Source organism: Protomyctophum bolini (assembly GCF_963924005.1).
Source record: "Protomyctophum bolini genome assembly, chromosome: 9".
Lineage (NCBI taxonomy): Eukaryota > Metazoa > Chordata > Actinopteri > Myctophiformes > Myctophidae > Protomyctophum > Protomyctophum bolini.
Window position 1 is genome coordinate 21,710,759 of NC_137870.1, and position 12,793 is coordinate 21,723,551.

Here is a 12,793-nt window from a genome sequence, read left to right on the forward strand (position 1 = left end):
CTAAATGCTGGTGTGTGGTGGCATGCCAACTACTACAGAATCCACCTCTCCTTGGCACTCTTCTAAACCCTGCCTTGGCAATGCTGCTGGTAGGCCAGTTTACCTCACTGTACTTTGTGCACATGGGCTTGGCTCCTGGACTCTTTCTAAGAGGAGTTAAGGATGCAGAGTTTAGCTTCTGAGTTGTGCCTGCAGGAGAGATAAGTTAATCCCATGACAGTAGAGAAGCTGAGAAACTAAAAAAGAAAAACAGCATGGTGCAGAAAGCAGATCATTAAGCACCGCATGCTTATAACGTTTATCAAAACACGTTATGTAAAATATAAAAAAAACAAGAGGAGAATATTTAAAAACGGACATGCTTCGATTCATTTCCATTCCACCAATTAAACCAGTCCCACATGAGAGTGCAATGTAAAATCCTCAGAGTTCAATTTAACTCAGAGAGTGTACAAATGTAACCAAATGGACCATGGGTAACACCGAGGATTTTACTGTGTACTTTTTGATTTGTTTAGACAGGACGTGCCATAGCTCAGAGACTAGGGAATTCATGCTCACAAGCGCTTAGCTCAGTTTATGCACTGCAGCAACTTTCTAGGATTCTTTCAGGCCAGTCTTTTTTTTTCCTTCTTCTTCTTCTTACTTGAAAAAAAAGAGTGAAATGAAGGATGACACATGATTCTTCCCTTCGTTTGCTTTTGTTATCTCAACCTCTTCTATCATTAGGCTCACAGAACTGGGGAAACAGTGATGGCAGGCTAGGATCCATATCATTCTGTAATGTTTGAGCTCTGTGTAACACTCACTCACATCCACACTACGAGTAGAACCTGACCGATGCCATATTTGCTGATACAGATTTTGGAGAGCCCTAGACCACCCCACCGATGTTTCACCAATCATATTCAAGGGCTTTTGGAGAGAAATTAGTCGTTAATGTCAAGACAAAATTGTTTATGCACTGTCAAAGAGGTCTACATCTATTCTAAGGTAGCATATACCTTTATTATACATATTATCCTGCTCATTACTGTGCAGATGTATTATATATACATAAATCTTCGTGTTTGAGCACAAAATGCATTTTGAGAACCCACACAATGTATGTGTGCGAGCATGTGCGCCCCCCACGCAAAATCATTCTACAGTTGTGGCCCCCGGCCTAATCTAGTTGATTACCCCTGGCCTACCCAACAAAAATCATTGATGCAGCGTAGTTTCTCAGATTTTTTAAATACTAAATAAATATAAATGTGAGAGTGCTTTCCAGAGACTGTTCAGCCTGTATACCTGTTATATGTAAATATGCAAATCCAACTATAACCACATTATAAAAACACTTAACAACACTCCTCTGAAACAAGTTGATGACTACAAGTATTTGGGTTCATATATATCTTCTTCCGAAAAGACTTTCAAACTAGGAAGGGTATGGCCTGGTCAGCCTGCAATGACATGCATAAGATCTGGTCATACCAGCTTAGTAAGATGTTCAAAGTAAAAATATTTAGGACGACCATTGAGCCGATTCTACTTTATGGCTCCGAGACATGGACACTTTCAAAGAAATTAGAGAAACAGTTGGATGGCACTTACACCCGCCTTCTAATGAGAGCGCAAAATCTGTCTTGGAAGACATCTAATAATATACGGCAACCTTCCCCGTGTTTCTTCACTAGTCCGATCCAGAAGAACACAGATTGCCGGCCACTGCTACAGAGCTGACAATGAGGTTATATATTCCCTTCTTAACTGGAACCTTGCTTCAAAGCAAACCAGAGTAGAAAACTGTCGTTCCCTGATGTCATCGCTAAGGACACATGCATCAGTAAGCAGGAACTGGGGATGGCAATCGAAACATATCTTATTTCGATTGTCGCAATTGAATCATATCTTTTTTTTACGTCACCATCAACAACTAGTATATATACCTACCATGCATACCGTACATACATACGCCAGCCGACCACAGTATACTTTCAACTTACATACTTGTATACATGCATACCCGTTACCCAACCAATATTGAAACATATCGTAATTACGTCACCATCGAACGTATTGTATTTTTGGATAATTTTCCTAGAGAACGTTAAATGGTTTGGGTGAGTATGTACTATGTTTCATCTGAAACTAGCAACTTGTGAGATACACACAACTAGGTCATACATAGCCTACTTGTGTACTAGTACCCTCCCAACTTGAAAGTTATCTTAATTACGTCAACAACAACTAAAACGATTCCTTTTACCCATCAATTGATTTTGAAAGATAGATTGGTTACGTTACCATCAACAGCCAATTAAGTATTAAATAGGACAATGATGTTGATTACATCATTGTCAACGTTTCAGAATAGTTTATAAGAGCATATTTAATTATTTTGTACTTCAAGAGACAAATAAGTAAAAGATACTTTAAATATTGATATCTTTACTTTACTTTCTTTAATGATTTTGAAGAGGAGAGATATCATTTTAAAAAGATATATATTTTTCTCTCTAAAGTAAAAAAAATAAAAAAGGGGGGGGGGATCTTTGTCACTAAATACAAAGATCCCAGCCCCTCGGGAAGGATGAGAGAATGAGTACAATCGAGTAAAAGGCAAAAGACGCTCATTACCACACAGTGACAGTCATTCTGCAGAGCTGCAGGAAGTGCAGCTCAATAAAAGTGATATTCATAGGCGCTCTGAGCAGTCCAAGTCTCTGAGCCCAATTTGCTAATGACACGAGAGCTGAAGCAATAAATGTCATCACGCAGCTGCAATTCATCACCATTTACCATTTCTACCATTTACCTGTAAATAAGCTCGCTGAAACAACGGAGCTTCTTAATACGGAAAAGTTAAGAAGTAGGAGTTAAACTATTAATCTGTTGTCCGTGAGGTCAGATGTAGAGTTGCTGGCCGGCTCCATATACATCACGTGATGTCACGAGGCATGACCATATATGGAGCATGACTGACTGACTGACTGACTGACGGGAAATGCACGATTTCATAGTAACTGCGACCTGCAGTCGCAACAATATATCACATTTTGCTCATTTCACATCTCTATATTCCCTCTATAATTCTCTCTTGCACACTTGGTAATGAAATGCAGGATTTACACTGTTAAGCCAACAAGACAGACAGACCATCCACAGTTCCACACAAGTTATTTTGAAAACTATAGGCTACTGTACTGGTTATATAGTAGCCTATACAGTATATGGGTTTTTTGGGGGGGGGTTCTCCTTTTTTGTAGCACTCTACTTCAGTTTGTTGTTATTTTTGACTGCATTGATTCAAGTGAAGGTGACAGAATTAACCTACTGTAGAAATCAGTGCTCTGGAATTGATTTGAGGCTGTATTCTTTGCTCATGTTGAGTCTGTTCCTTGTGGACAGGTGTTGTTTGTTTGTTTCCGTTTCATTTAACACATGTTAGCACCACTTTACCTCCACCTCCACCTCCACCTCCACCTCCTCCTCCTCCTCCTCCTCCTCCTCCCCCCGCTCCCCCTGGCTACCCTCTGGCCTCCATTCTTCCAGTCTGCTAGCACCACCACCACATCAAGCACACAGTGATATGTGGCACTCACTTCATCACACACACTTACACGTAATGGTAATTCAGATTGCTGTGATCAATGCTAAAATATATGCTCCGTTGTACAGCAGTGTCACACGACAAAAGTAGTCAAAACCTATACGAGCTCACAATGCATTGTGGATGCAACGCCTTGTGAGCTTGTAGATTGGCAATGGCAATGGCTGAGTTTAGTTTTATCCTTTTTACAGAGAGTACAAATATATGTTCATCCATTTAAGTCCCAAGAGACATGGAACCAAATTGGTGCCATTTGTACACTCTGAGTTACACAGAGCTGCAATGGAAATACATCATGAGAATTTATTGCGATCTCCTGATGGTGGATTAGGTGCAATGCTGCATGCAAATCTGTGTATTGTATTTTAATTTATCAAATAAAATCGATCAACCAATCGGCAGGTATACATACCTTGCTCTGTGCCCCTCCCCCCCTCCCTCTCTTTCTTGTACTGCTCTCTGCACTCACAAAACATGACACTAAACACACCACTGATGATTGATGAGGTAACAACTACCCTTTCAGCTAGAAAATAACATTGTTGTATTGTATGTGATGAATTCAGCTCTTTCGCTCTTTTTTCTCTCCTTCCCCTGCATTCTGTTTTGTATCTTATAGTGTGTGTGTGTGTGTGTGTGTGTGTGTGTGTGCGTGTGTGCGCGCGCGAGTGCGAGAGAGACTTTTACAGTATATAATTAACCCGGTATGCTTTCTATTACAAGAGCAAATGATGATAGCTTCACTGTAACACATGTATTGCATACCAAGCCCTTGAACAAATGGAGAGGACAACTGTTATTACAGATTATCAGACTATGAAGTGAAAATTAAGATTTTATCTGAGAGAGAGAGATGAAGCACCCCCACTACATATATTGTATATTTTATTAGACTAGCTTCATAGACTTGTTTGACAACACTATCACAGTGTGTTACACATGATCTTTTCTATGAATATGATTGATTCATGTTAATGACATTTAACCACTTAAACCCTCAATACTTAGTAAATGCGACCTTTGCCTCTGCACTTGGTCTGACTCTGTTCTTTTTCCCTGTACACTAAGCACGTCACAGAACATGCTGAGTTGTTGTAAAATTGTAAATGTAAATTGAACTAGGATTGAAAATAATGAACTTGCAATAGTTAATCTTTACACACACAGAGTCAAATGAACACTGAGGAATTTACAGTGTATACAAACCCATGCAATAAGGGTGGGTTGTGTGTGACTAAAAGCACACAGGCCATGTGTCAATCCCACCTTTGCTAATGGAATTGGTATTGTTAATGTTTAAGTGTGTACACACTGTCTTCTATACTGGAGCCAGACAATGTCACAGGAGCACTCTGCTTGTAAAACACATTAAAAGCTTTTTTATGACATGCTAAAAGCATTTTTATGACATGCAAATTACTTTTTGCTACACTATATGAGGCATAAAGATTTAAGAACGCACAAAGGTTACTTGCGATATAATACTTAATTTAGGTAATCAGCACTTTTTGCCACAGAGCCCAAGTGAATGTGCCTGGGGAGCAATCTGTGCCAGAAGAAATGACATAATATCCTCCAATACCAATTAGTCTAAACTCAAGTGTTTTCATGGACTCCCAATTGTATTTCGCCGGCCTCGCCGCAGACCCCAATCTGAACTACATCAGAACTATAAGCTCACAATGAGATGTGATGCATGTGAGCTTGTGGATCTGCTAATCATGAATAGTCAAAGTATAAATGGGGTTAAAGTAGATTATAGATTTTTATGCTGTACAGTGTTTGCTGGGGAACCCCGTCACGGACCCCACTTTGAGAACCCCTGGTCTCTGGACAAGTTATTCTCAGCCTTTTTCAATTCAAGGACCCCTGAAAAACCACTGGTCTAGAAAACCACCAGAATCCAAAGAACTCTTTTCTTTCCTTTCCTTTCCTTCTAACCAACATATTTTCAACTGAATCGACTCATCAAAGCATAGGTTTTACTCTATGTAATCCCTTCTAGGAACATACAACTGTCAATAGGAGGTGGCTTAATTCACACTGGGATTGTAAAACTGCAGGATTAATTCACAGATGTGAAGAGAATGTTCAGGTAAAGGTGGTGATATGTAGTTAAAGATGGAGTGCCATGCTGTTTACCAGCTGCTGTGTGATTGAAGCACAGCAGAGCTGGTTTACTAGAAAGCTATCATTCACATTGGCTGCCGACTGTATTCGCTGAATCGTCTCTAGGCAACCAGACACTTTTTGCCTCTAGCCGACCTCTCAGCCATGGGATGCTACTGTAGCTGGACGTCAGGAAGTCAAACCATCCGACACTACTTTGATGAAACTTTATCCCGCCGCCATGATGCCTCATAATTATTTAGGCTAATAATTTGAGCATAACAGTGCAGCGCAGCTAAACAGTGCGTAGACCTGCATGAGAGCACACCTGCTAATTTAACGGGTAAAAGTAACACATTTGAGTCTCAGTCGAGTCACAGTACCCGTAAACCCCACAAAGATATACCGCCGACCTCCGCGGGGACCCCCGCTGTAACCGCGGACCCCCACGCAGACTACCGTGGGGACCCACACGACTACCGCGCCGTACCGCGGACGCCCGCGATTTTGACACGAGAGATGTTCACCTCACGCATGACAGCTGTGCGATATATAATGGTTTGTGGAGAATGGCCTACCTGAGAGAGTGTACAAATACAACCAAATGGACCCATAACAGTCCATTTGTACAGTCTCAGAGTTTGTTATAAAAGGGTCCTTTGGTTCCATTTGTAGTAGGCTAAGGCTACTCACAGTTACAGTCAACTGGACAGATCCTGTTGTTTCCACACACACATACAGATAGACAGATATTTACATTTAATAGCACAATTCTGGAGATATAAGGCAGCAGCTGGTCTTTCTTTTCTTTGTAAATTGATGTGTGTGTGTAAATTGGTGTGTGTGTTTCATGTGGTGTGTCGTGCTGCTCTCCCAGTGGCACTTTACGTTTCTATCCTGCTCTCGCCAAGTTGTCCATGCATTCGATTCGGACAGCCCGCTTTGTATTGGGTCGCTGCACCGCCCAAGTAAACACTCAAATGGGCGCATGCTAATTCCTCACGTTTCGTTTTGTTTTATGTGTTTTCATTCAAACTTTCTGTGGTCACCTTTTTTATCATGATGCTGTATCCCCTCGTCTTCCCTTTATTGCTGTCTCTGTCTGCAACCATGGCAACAGCCAAAGACTTACCAGTGCCCACGACAGGTAAATATCCCTCCTGCCCATGCAGCTCTGAGATCATAATTTCAGGCTGGATTTTAGAGCTTGCGATTTTGGATCTGGTCCTGAATCGGGACACGTCTCCACTCAGCATGAACCAAACTCATCACCATGCATGGATGCTCAGCCTGCTGATGTCAACCACCTTTTTATCTCTTTCTAGCCATGTCAGAGAGGCAGAATATATTATATTTTTGAGTAGTTAGTTTGTGATTTGAAAGAAACTTGATGGCTCTGCCCTATGGGGTCATTATTTGATATAGACCTTTTGTCCAGCTAGGTGGCCGTATTAGAAATATTTCTTCATTTAATTTTCCAACAGCGGAAATAGAAGGGAAACTGGGAAAGTACATGATTTCAAGTAAATGTATATATACAATTATACATTCATCTATATCTGGTAGCATTATAGGTAAATGGTTGCTTTACAGCTGTTTACCTTCATCTGCAGTATCATCTAGTTTGACAAAATGTCCTTTTATCCGCTAAACTACATTTCCTTATAATAACCCAAATGTTTTAAATCAAGGAATGTCATCAATGTAGACATTTGGATCTGAATTAATGTTACCTAAGTACCAAAATGTAGTGATTGCAAATTTGTGTGTTTTCCATATGTTGTATGTTCTTTGTATCATTTTTAGTCTCAATATAATGTAAACTTGCCAACAAGCACTGTTGATGGGCCTATACTGCAACTCTGATGATTTGTCAGAAATTGCATAAACATACAAGGAAGAATGCAAAGGTTGGTTACGAATAAGCTGCTCTGAAGCTATAGAGAAATATAGCACTAATTGTGATATAATGTGCATAAACATTGCTTATGCTCCTGATTGACAGTCAAATCATAGCCTCTAGATATCAATCATCATGTCCATGAAAACATCCAACTTTCACTGGGGCTGTGGAAAAAGAAAATACACACTTTGTACTTCTTTGGCTTTCGTTCCAAAATTGCTGCTTTTACATTTCAGTCACAAATAAAATGACTGTGAATGATCTATTCTGCATGAACGTTAACAAACTGCATGTTCCACTTCTCTCTTCTTCTTTTTGTATATGTTATACACAAACTCTACTATATAGTATTTATACTATACAAGTTATACTATAACTATATGGTTTTAAAATGCATTTCCACTAATAGAGGAATATAGCAGGTTTGCAAGAACATCCCCACGCTCATCTCCCAGGGTCACTTTGCAAAACTGAATGCAAGCCACAGCCATTCATCAACTTGAGATAATGAGAGCATGCACACGAAGCTGCACAGTAAAGATGCAGCCACTTTTATTACAGGTTTATTACAGGACAGACACAAAGGCACAGTCTGGGCTGGGAAACCCTCAGTGCACTCACTACCCTGAGTAACACCTCAGGTTAAATAATACTCATTTTAAAACCTGCAATGATGCAGAACGTGACACCGGGCAAGGGAAAGGCACAGAAACCGTGTGTTTGAAGCTATGGGATAGCAGGGTCTAAGGAGAGTTGCCACTATTCATTCATGGAGCTAGGACTGTATGGCTGCTTTCATTGCAGCTTACCTATACAGTCTGCCATGTTGATGTTTTATTGTGCTAGTTTTCTTCTTTTGCCCAGATTCAAAACTTTGAATAGGTTTTGGATCATGTGTCATGTAATCATGCAATTACATTTTCACAAATGCTTCTGTCATAAACAGAGATTCATTCTCTGCTATACAGTGTTAAACAGTGTCAGAAATAATTTAAAACTTTGCCTTCTATCCAGGGGCGGCCTTAAGGATTGTGAGGCCCCGTTCATGACGTCATAATTTTAATTAATAATAATAATAATTATTTTATTATTATTTTGTGTCAAGTGTGTATTATCAGACTTCAAAGCATGAACAGCATACAGCACAGCCAAGTAGAAAAATACACAAAAGCAGCTTTATTAAACAATTATTTGACTTTGTCTTGAATTACTGTAAGGTATAACTGGGAGGCAGCATAGGCTATACAATGATGCAATCGCAACTCTCAGCGCTGCTAGTGCAGAGAGCGCACACACCGGGAAATGGGAACAATTACAAACAACACAGGTACATGACAGGTCAAGTACCTGCAGTGATTATTAGCTGCTGCCAACTAGTGGTAAGTGGACGTACAGGACGAGGCTGAATTGACACGGCTGATTGGAAGGCTGCGATGCAATGCAATATTACTACTACGATACGATACGATACAACTTTGTCAGCTTGCACTGAAATTTGTTTTGCGTCCATGACATCACCGTTCAAGAAACAGACAAGACAGACATACATTACAAAATGGTAGACTAGAATATAGGGTCAGAAGAGATACTCTTCGCAAGTCTAAGCATGCTCATCTGGCCTACCAACAATTTTAGCGCAGATCTTAATTTGGCTATACAGTTTGTTCTTATATACCATTGATAGGCCGTTAAACCAGGCCGTGCTATAGTACATCACTACTGCTGCTACTACTACTAGTACTACAAATAATAATAATTACAAAAATAAATAAATCCGGAGGCCCCTGGAGGCTCGAGGTCTGTTTCAATTTAAACGACTGAAACATATATAAGGCTGCCACTGTATCTATCTATCCATCCATCCATCCATCTATTTACAATCAATGGGAGCTAGAAGTTCAAATTGCTCTTCTATAATAGCAATCTCTCTCTCTCTCTCTCTCTCTGATCTTTCTCTATATTTTGCCTATGTGCAGACCCCAATGCATTGGGACAGCATGGACCAGACCATGCTTTAATTGGAGGCGTGGTTGCAGTTGTAGTCTTCATCACCCTATGTTTGATTATAGTTCTTGGACGATATTTGGCCAGACATAAAGGTAAGCAAGTAACACCTATCTTTCTAAATAAATAATTTAGAATGCCGTTGCTATCGGGTGGAAACTTAGTATGTCCAAAACTGTTACTTTTCAGGAAGTTGGAAAAAGAACGTGTTCCAATGGATCCAACGTAGTTCACCATACATCATCACTTAACCACTTTCATGCTCACAAACGCATCAGCTATTTTTGTTACTTTAGTGTGACACTGTGTGTGTGTGTGTGTGTGTGTGTGTGTGTGTGTGTGTCTGCCTGCCTGCGTGTGTGTGAGAATAGGGACATATTTAACACACGAAGCTAAAGGAGCAGAAGATGCCCCAGATGCAGACACGGCCATCATCAACGCCGAGGGGAACCATGTGCATGCAGAGGAAAAGAAAGAGTACTTCATTTAAACCTCTATTATTCTTTTTTTGTTTGTTTGCTTATTTGTTTCATGATGACTACTTGCTAACAGACAAGCAATTTTAAATGGTCTCAGCGCTGGTGCAGAATCTAGCTGTTTCCTATCTTTTGATTGCTTCTGACTGCTCAGACTAGGTTTTATACTTCTATACAAGCAACTGCTGAGAATATGGCCTTTGTCTTTTTGGGGGTTTTAACCTGTCGTCTGTGTTTTAGTTGTACGGTGCCTAAATTATTTCATTATTCTGTTTTGTTATTACTGATGTTTCACATTCTCAGTTCCCCTCACTATAGCATTTATATACCTTTTTGAAGATTTTTCCATCAGGAAGTGACCAGAAATGTACTTCAACTCAAGTCGGAAAACTAAATTATTAAATTATGTTTAATGTATCAATGTTTCAAATATTAACATCTGATGGATACATATTAACTTCAAATGGATCTTTTCCCAAATTCATATTTGGTCTTGGATGGATAAATACACTTAAATACAAAAGATAAGTGATAAAGCACAATCTGTGTGATTGTCTCCAGATAAAATGTAGGGGTATTCTTTCTTGGCTGGGTCTGTTTATGTCTACATTTATTATACTTTGTTGTCATTCATGTCATTGCTTTGTAAAAACAGGAAAAAAAAGTATTAAAGCACAAAGTCTGAGGACTAACACAGAATGGAAAACACACCGTTTATTGTCTCAGGATTCAATATGAGTCTACTGTAGATAGATGTAGAAAACGTTTCAGAAACATTGTGAGATTAAAATTAACCACTTGAACCCTAGCATCCCGATTCTGGAGGGAACATTCACACAAAATAGCTGATCTACAAGCTCACAATGTTGCGAATGGTGCGAGCTTGTTCCAGTGAAGATATTTGGTGTAGATGGAAAAAAGAGGACTAAGTAGGCCTACTGATTTGACCCTGGTCATCTAAGTACTAGTTTACTAAATATAGAGGGTTTAAGTGGTTAAAATCCTAATTCTAATCTGACTTTGGTCTGTTATTATTTGATGTAAGAATGGGAGATACAAACTGAACGAATGGAACCTTTTAGTGGTTCATTATTTATGTTTATCTTTAATGGAACTATGCTCAATGTGTTGATATTGCTGTAAATTACTTTGCTAATGTGTCTATTGGTGAACGATATTGTTGAATCTTTTGGATCCCTGAAACAAAAAAATGTATATTAGCCTATACAGTATTTAAAGTATTCAATAGGTCTTGATTTTTAGCCATTTATCTATGATGAACTAGAGTTAGTTTCGCCACATGGCATGTATATAATGTGTAAGTATTCAATTTTGGTAAAAAGAAAAACTCTGGTTAAAACTTTTTGATTTCAGATCTGTTCCTATCACTTTTTATTTTTCCATTTTAGATTTCTGAAGAATTGTTTGAACTGGAATTCAACAAATTTGTTAAAATGTAAAAACAAATGTGCTTAAAATATATGTATTATGATTGACATTTATTATCTATTGATATTATTGCCGTTATTACTAAAGTAGTTTCTTTCCATTTTTTGAAGTAAACTGAACTTCTCTCATGAAAACAATACAACTATCACCGTTATGGCCTTTGAGTTTGCTGCAAAAGTACTAATGACATGTTGAGGCATTGGTGAATCAGACATCACTCCCCCTCAATGTATATAGACATCTAACCATATTGCCAATGCTCATATGTTATTTTGTCAAGTCAATACAATGCTATAAATAACTCATTTTGTACAAAGTTTTAATCGCTGTATTTGCTTTGCTTTTTATGGGGGATGTGCAAGGTTTGCTTTTTCAAGTATATTGAATATTCATTTTTCAACTATACCACTTTAAAGAGAAAAAAGAAAACAAACACACACACACAAAAAAGTGCATATTAAAATATGAACCACTTGAAAGCTGTGTTAATACTGTTGTTTGGAATCTGATCAAGAGTCATGCTGTTTTAATTGTGTGTACAAAATATAATAATTTCTAATTTAGATTCTAGAGGTTTCGTTTGCGCTATATATTGTATCCATTGTATATACTAGGCAACCATGAATTGGTGGACATTGTCTATAGACACACCTTTAAATGTTATTATGGCCAAATTATACTTCGTCATGCGATCATCTTATTCAGTCACCAAAACAAAATTTCACCTGAAAAATGCAACTTTCAGTTGAAAATCACTAAATCAGTTATTTTCGGTGAGTCATACTCATATAATATGCAACAAAGTTTAAATTTGCCTTTATCCCTTGCGATCCCACTGCTAAAGAATTAACAAGCCTTTAGTATGAATAATATATGCAAAGTGACTGAAAAACACGAAGCTCCTCAGGAAGACTGCCCGAGGCTCACGCTTCTTCGCTTCATTTGCGAATTAATACAGGGTGACAAACGGAGGACTTCAGTGTCCCTGAATACCTTCCCCATCTCATTGTAGTTTAGGATGATGATGCTTGAAGCGTTTTCATTAAACTGCCCACAGATGTCTACACAGTGGGCTGCTGCATGCTGCCTATCTGTGAACAAGCATAGGAACATAAATGACAAGTCTCACAGTACTGTATAATTTTTTAGGATTTATTCTAAAATGCTGGAATGCTGCTATTGGCTGTAATTTAAATTGGCAACATTACAGAGGATTAACACATTCCAAACATACTGTACGTTTCACTAATCTAC

General features: G+C 38.8%; 1 protein-coding gene across 1 annotated transcript in view; it reads left to right on the top strand.

Moving 5' to 3' along the window:
- The window catches only part of cadm2b (cell adhesion molecule 2b), a 144,969-nt gene extending 132,833 nt beyond the window's left edge, over nt 1-12,136 (top strand). The window contains exons 8-9 of the mRNA XM_080771712.1: nt 9,587-9,709; nt 9,986-12,136. Coding sequence (XP_080627838.1) covers nt 9,587-9,709; nt 9,986-10,104 — 242 coding nt within the window. The 3' untranslated portion in view covers nt 10,105-12,136. The remainder of the gene's footprint in view (nt 1-9,586; nt 9,710-9,985) is intronic.
- Nucleotides 12,137-12,793: the final 657 nt, after the last annotated feature.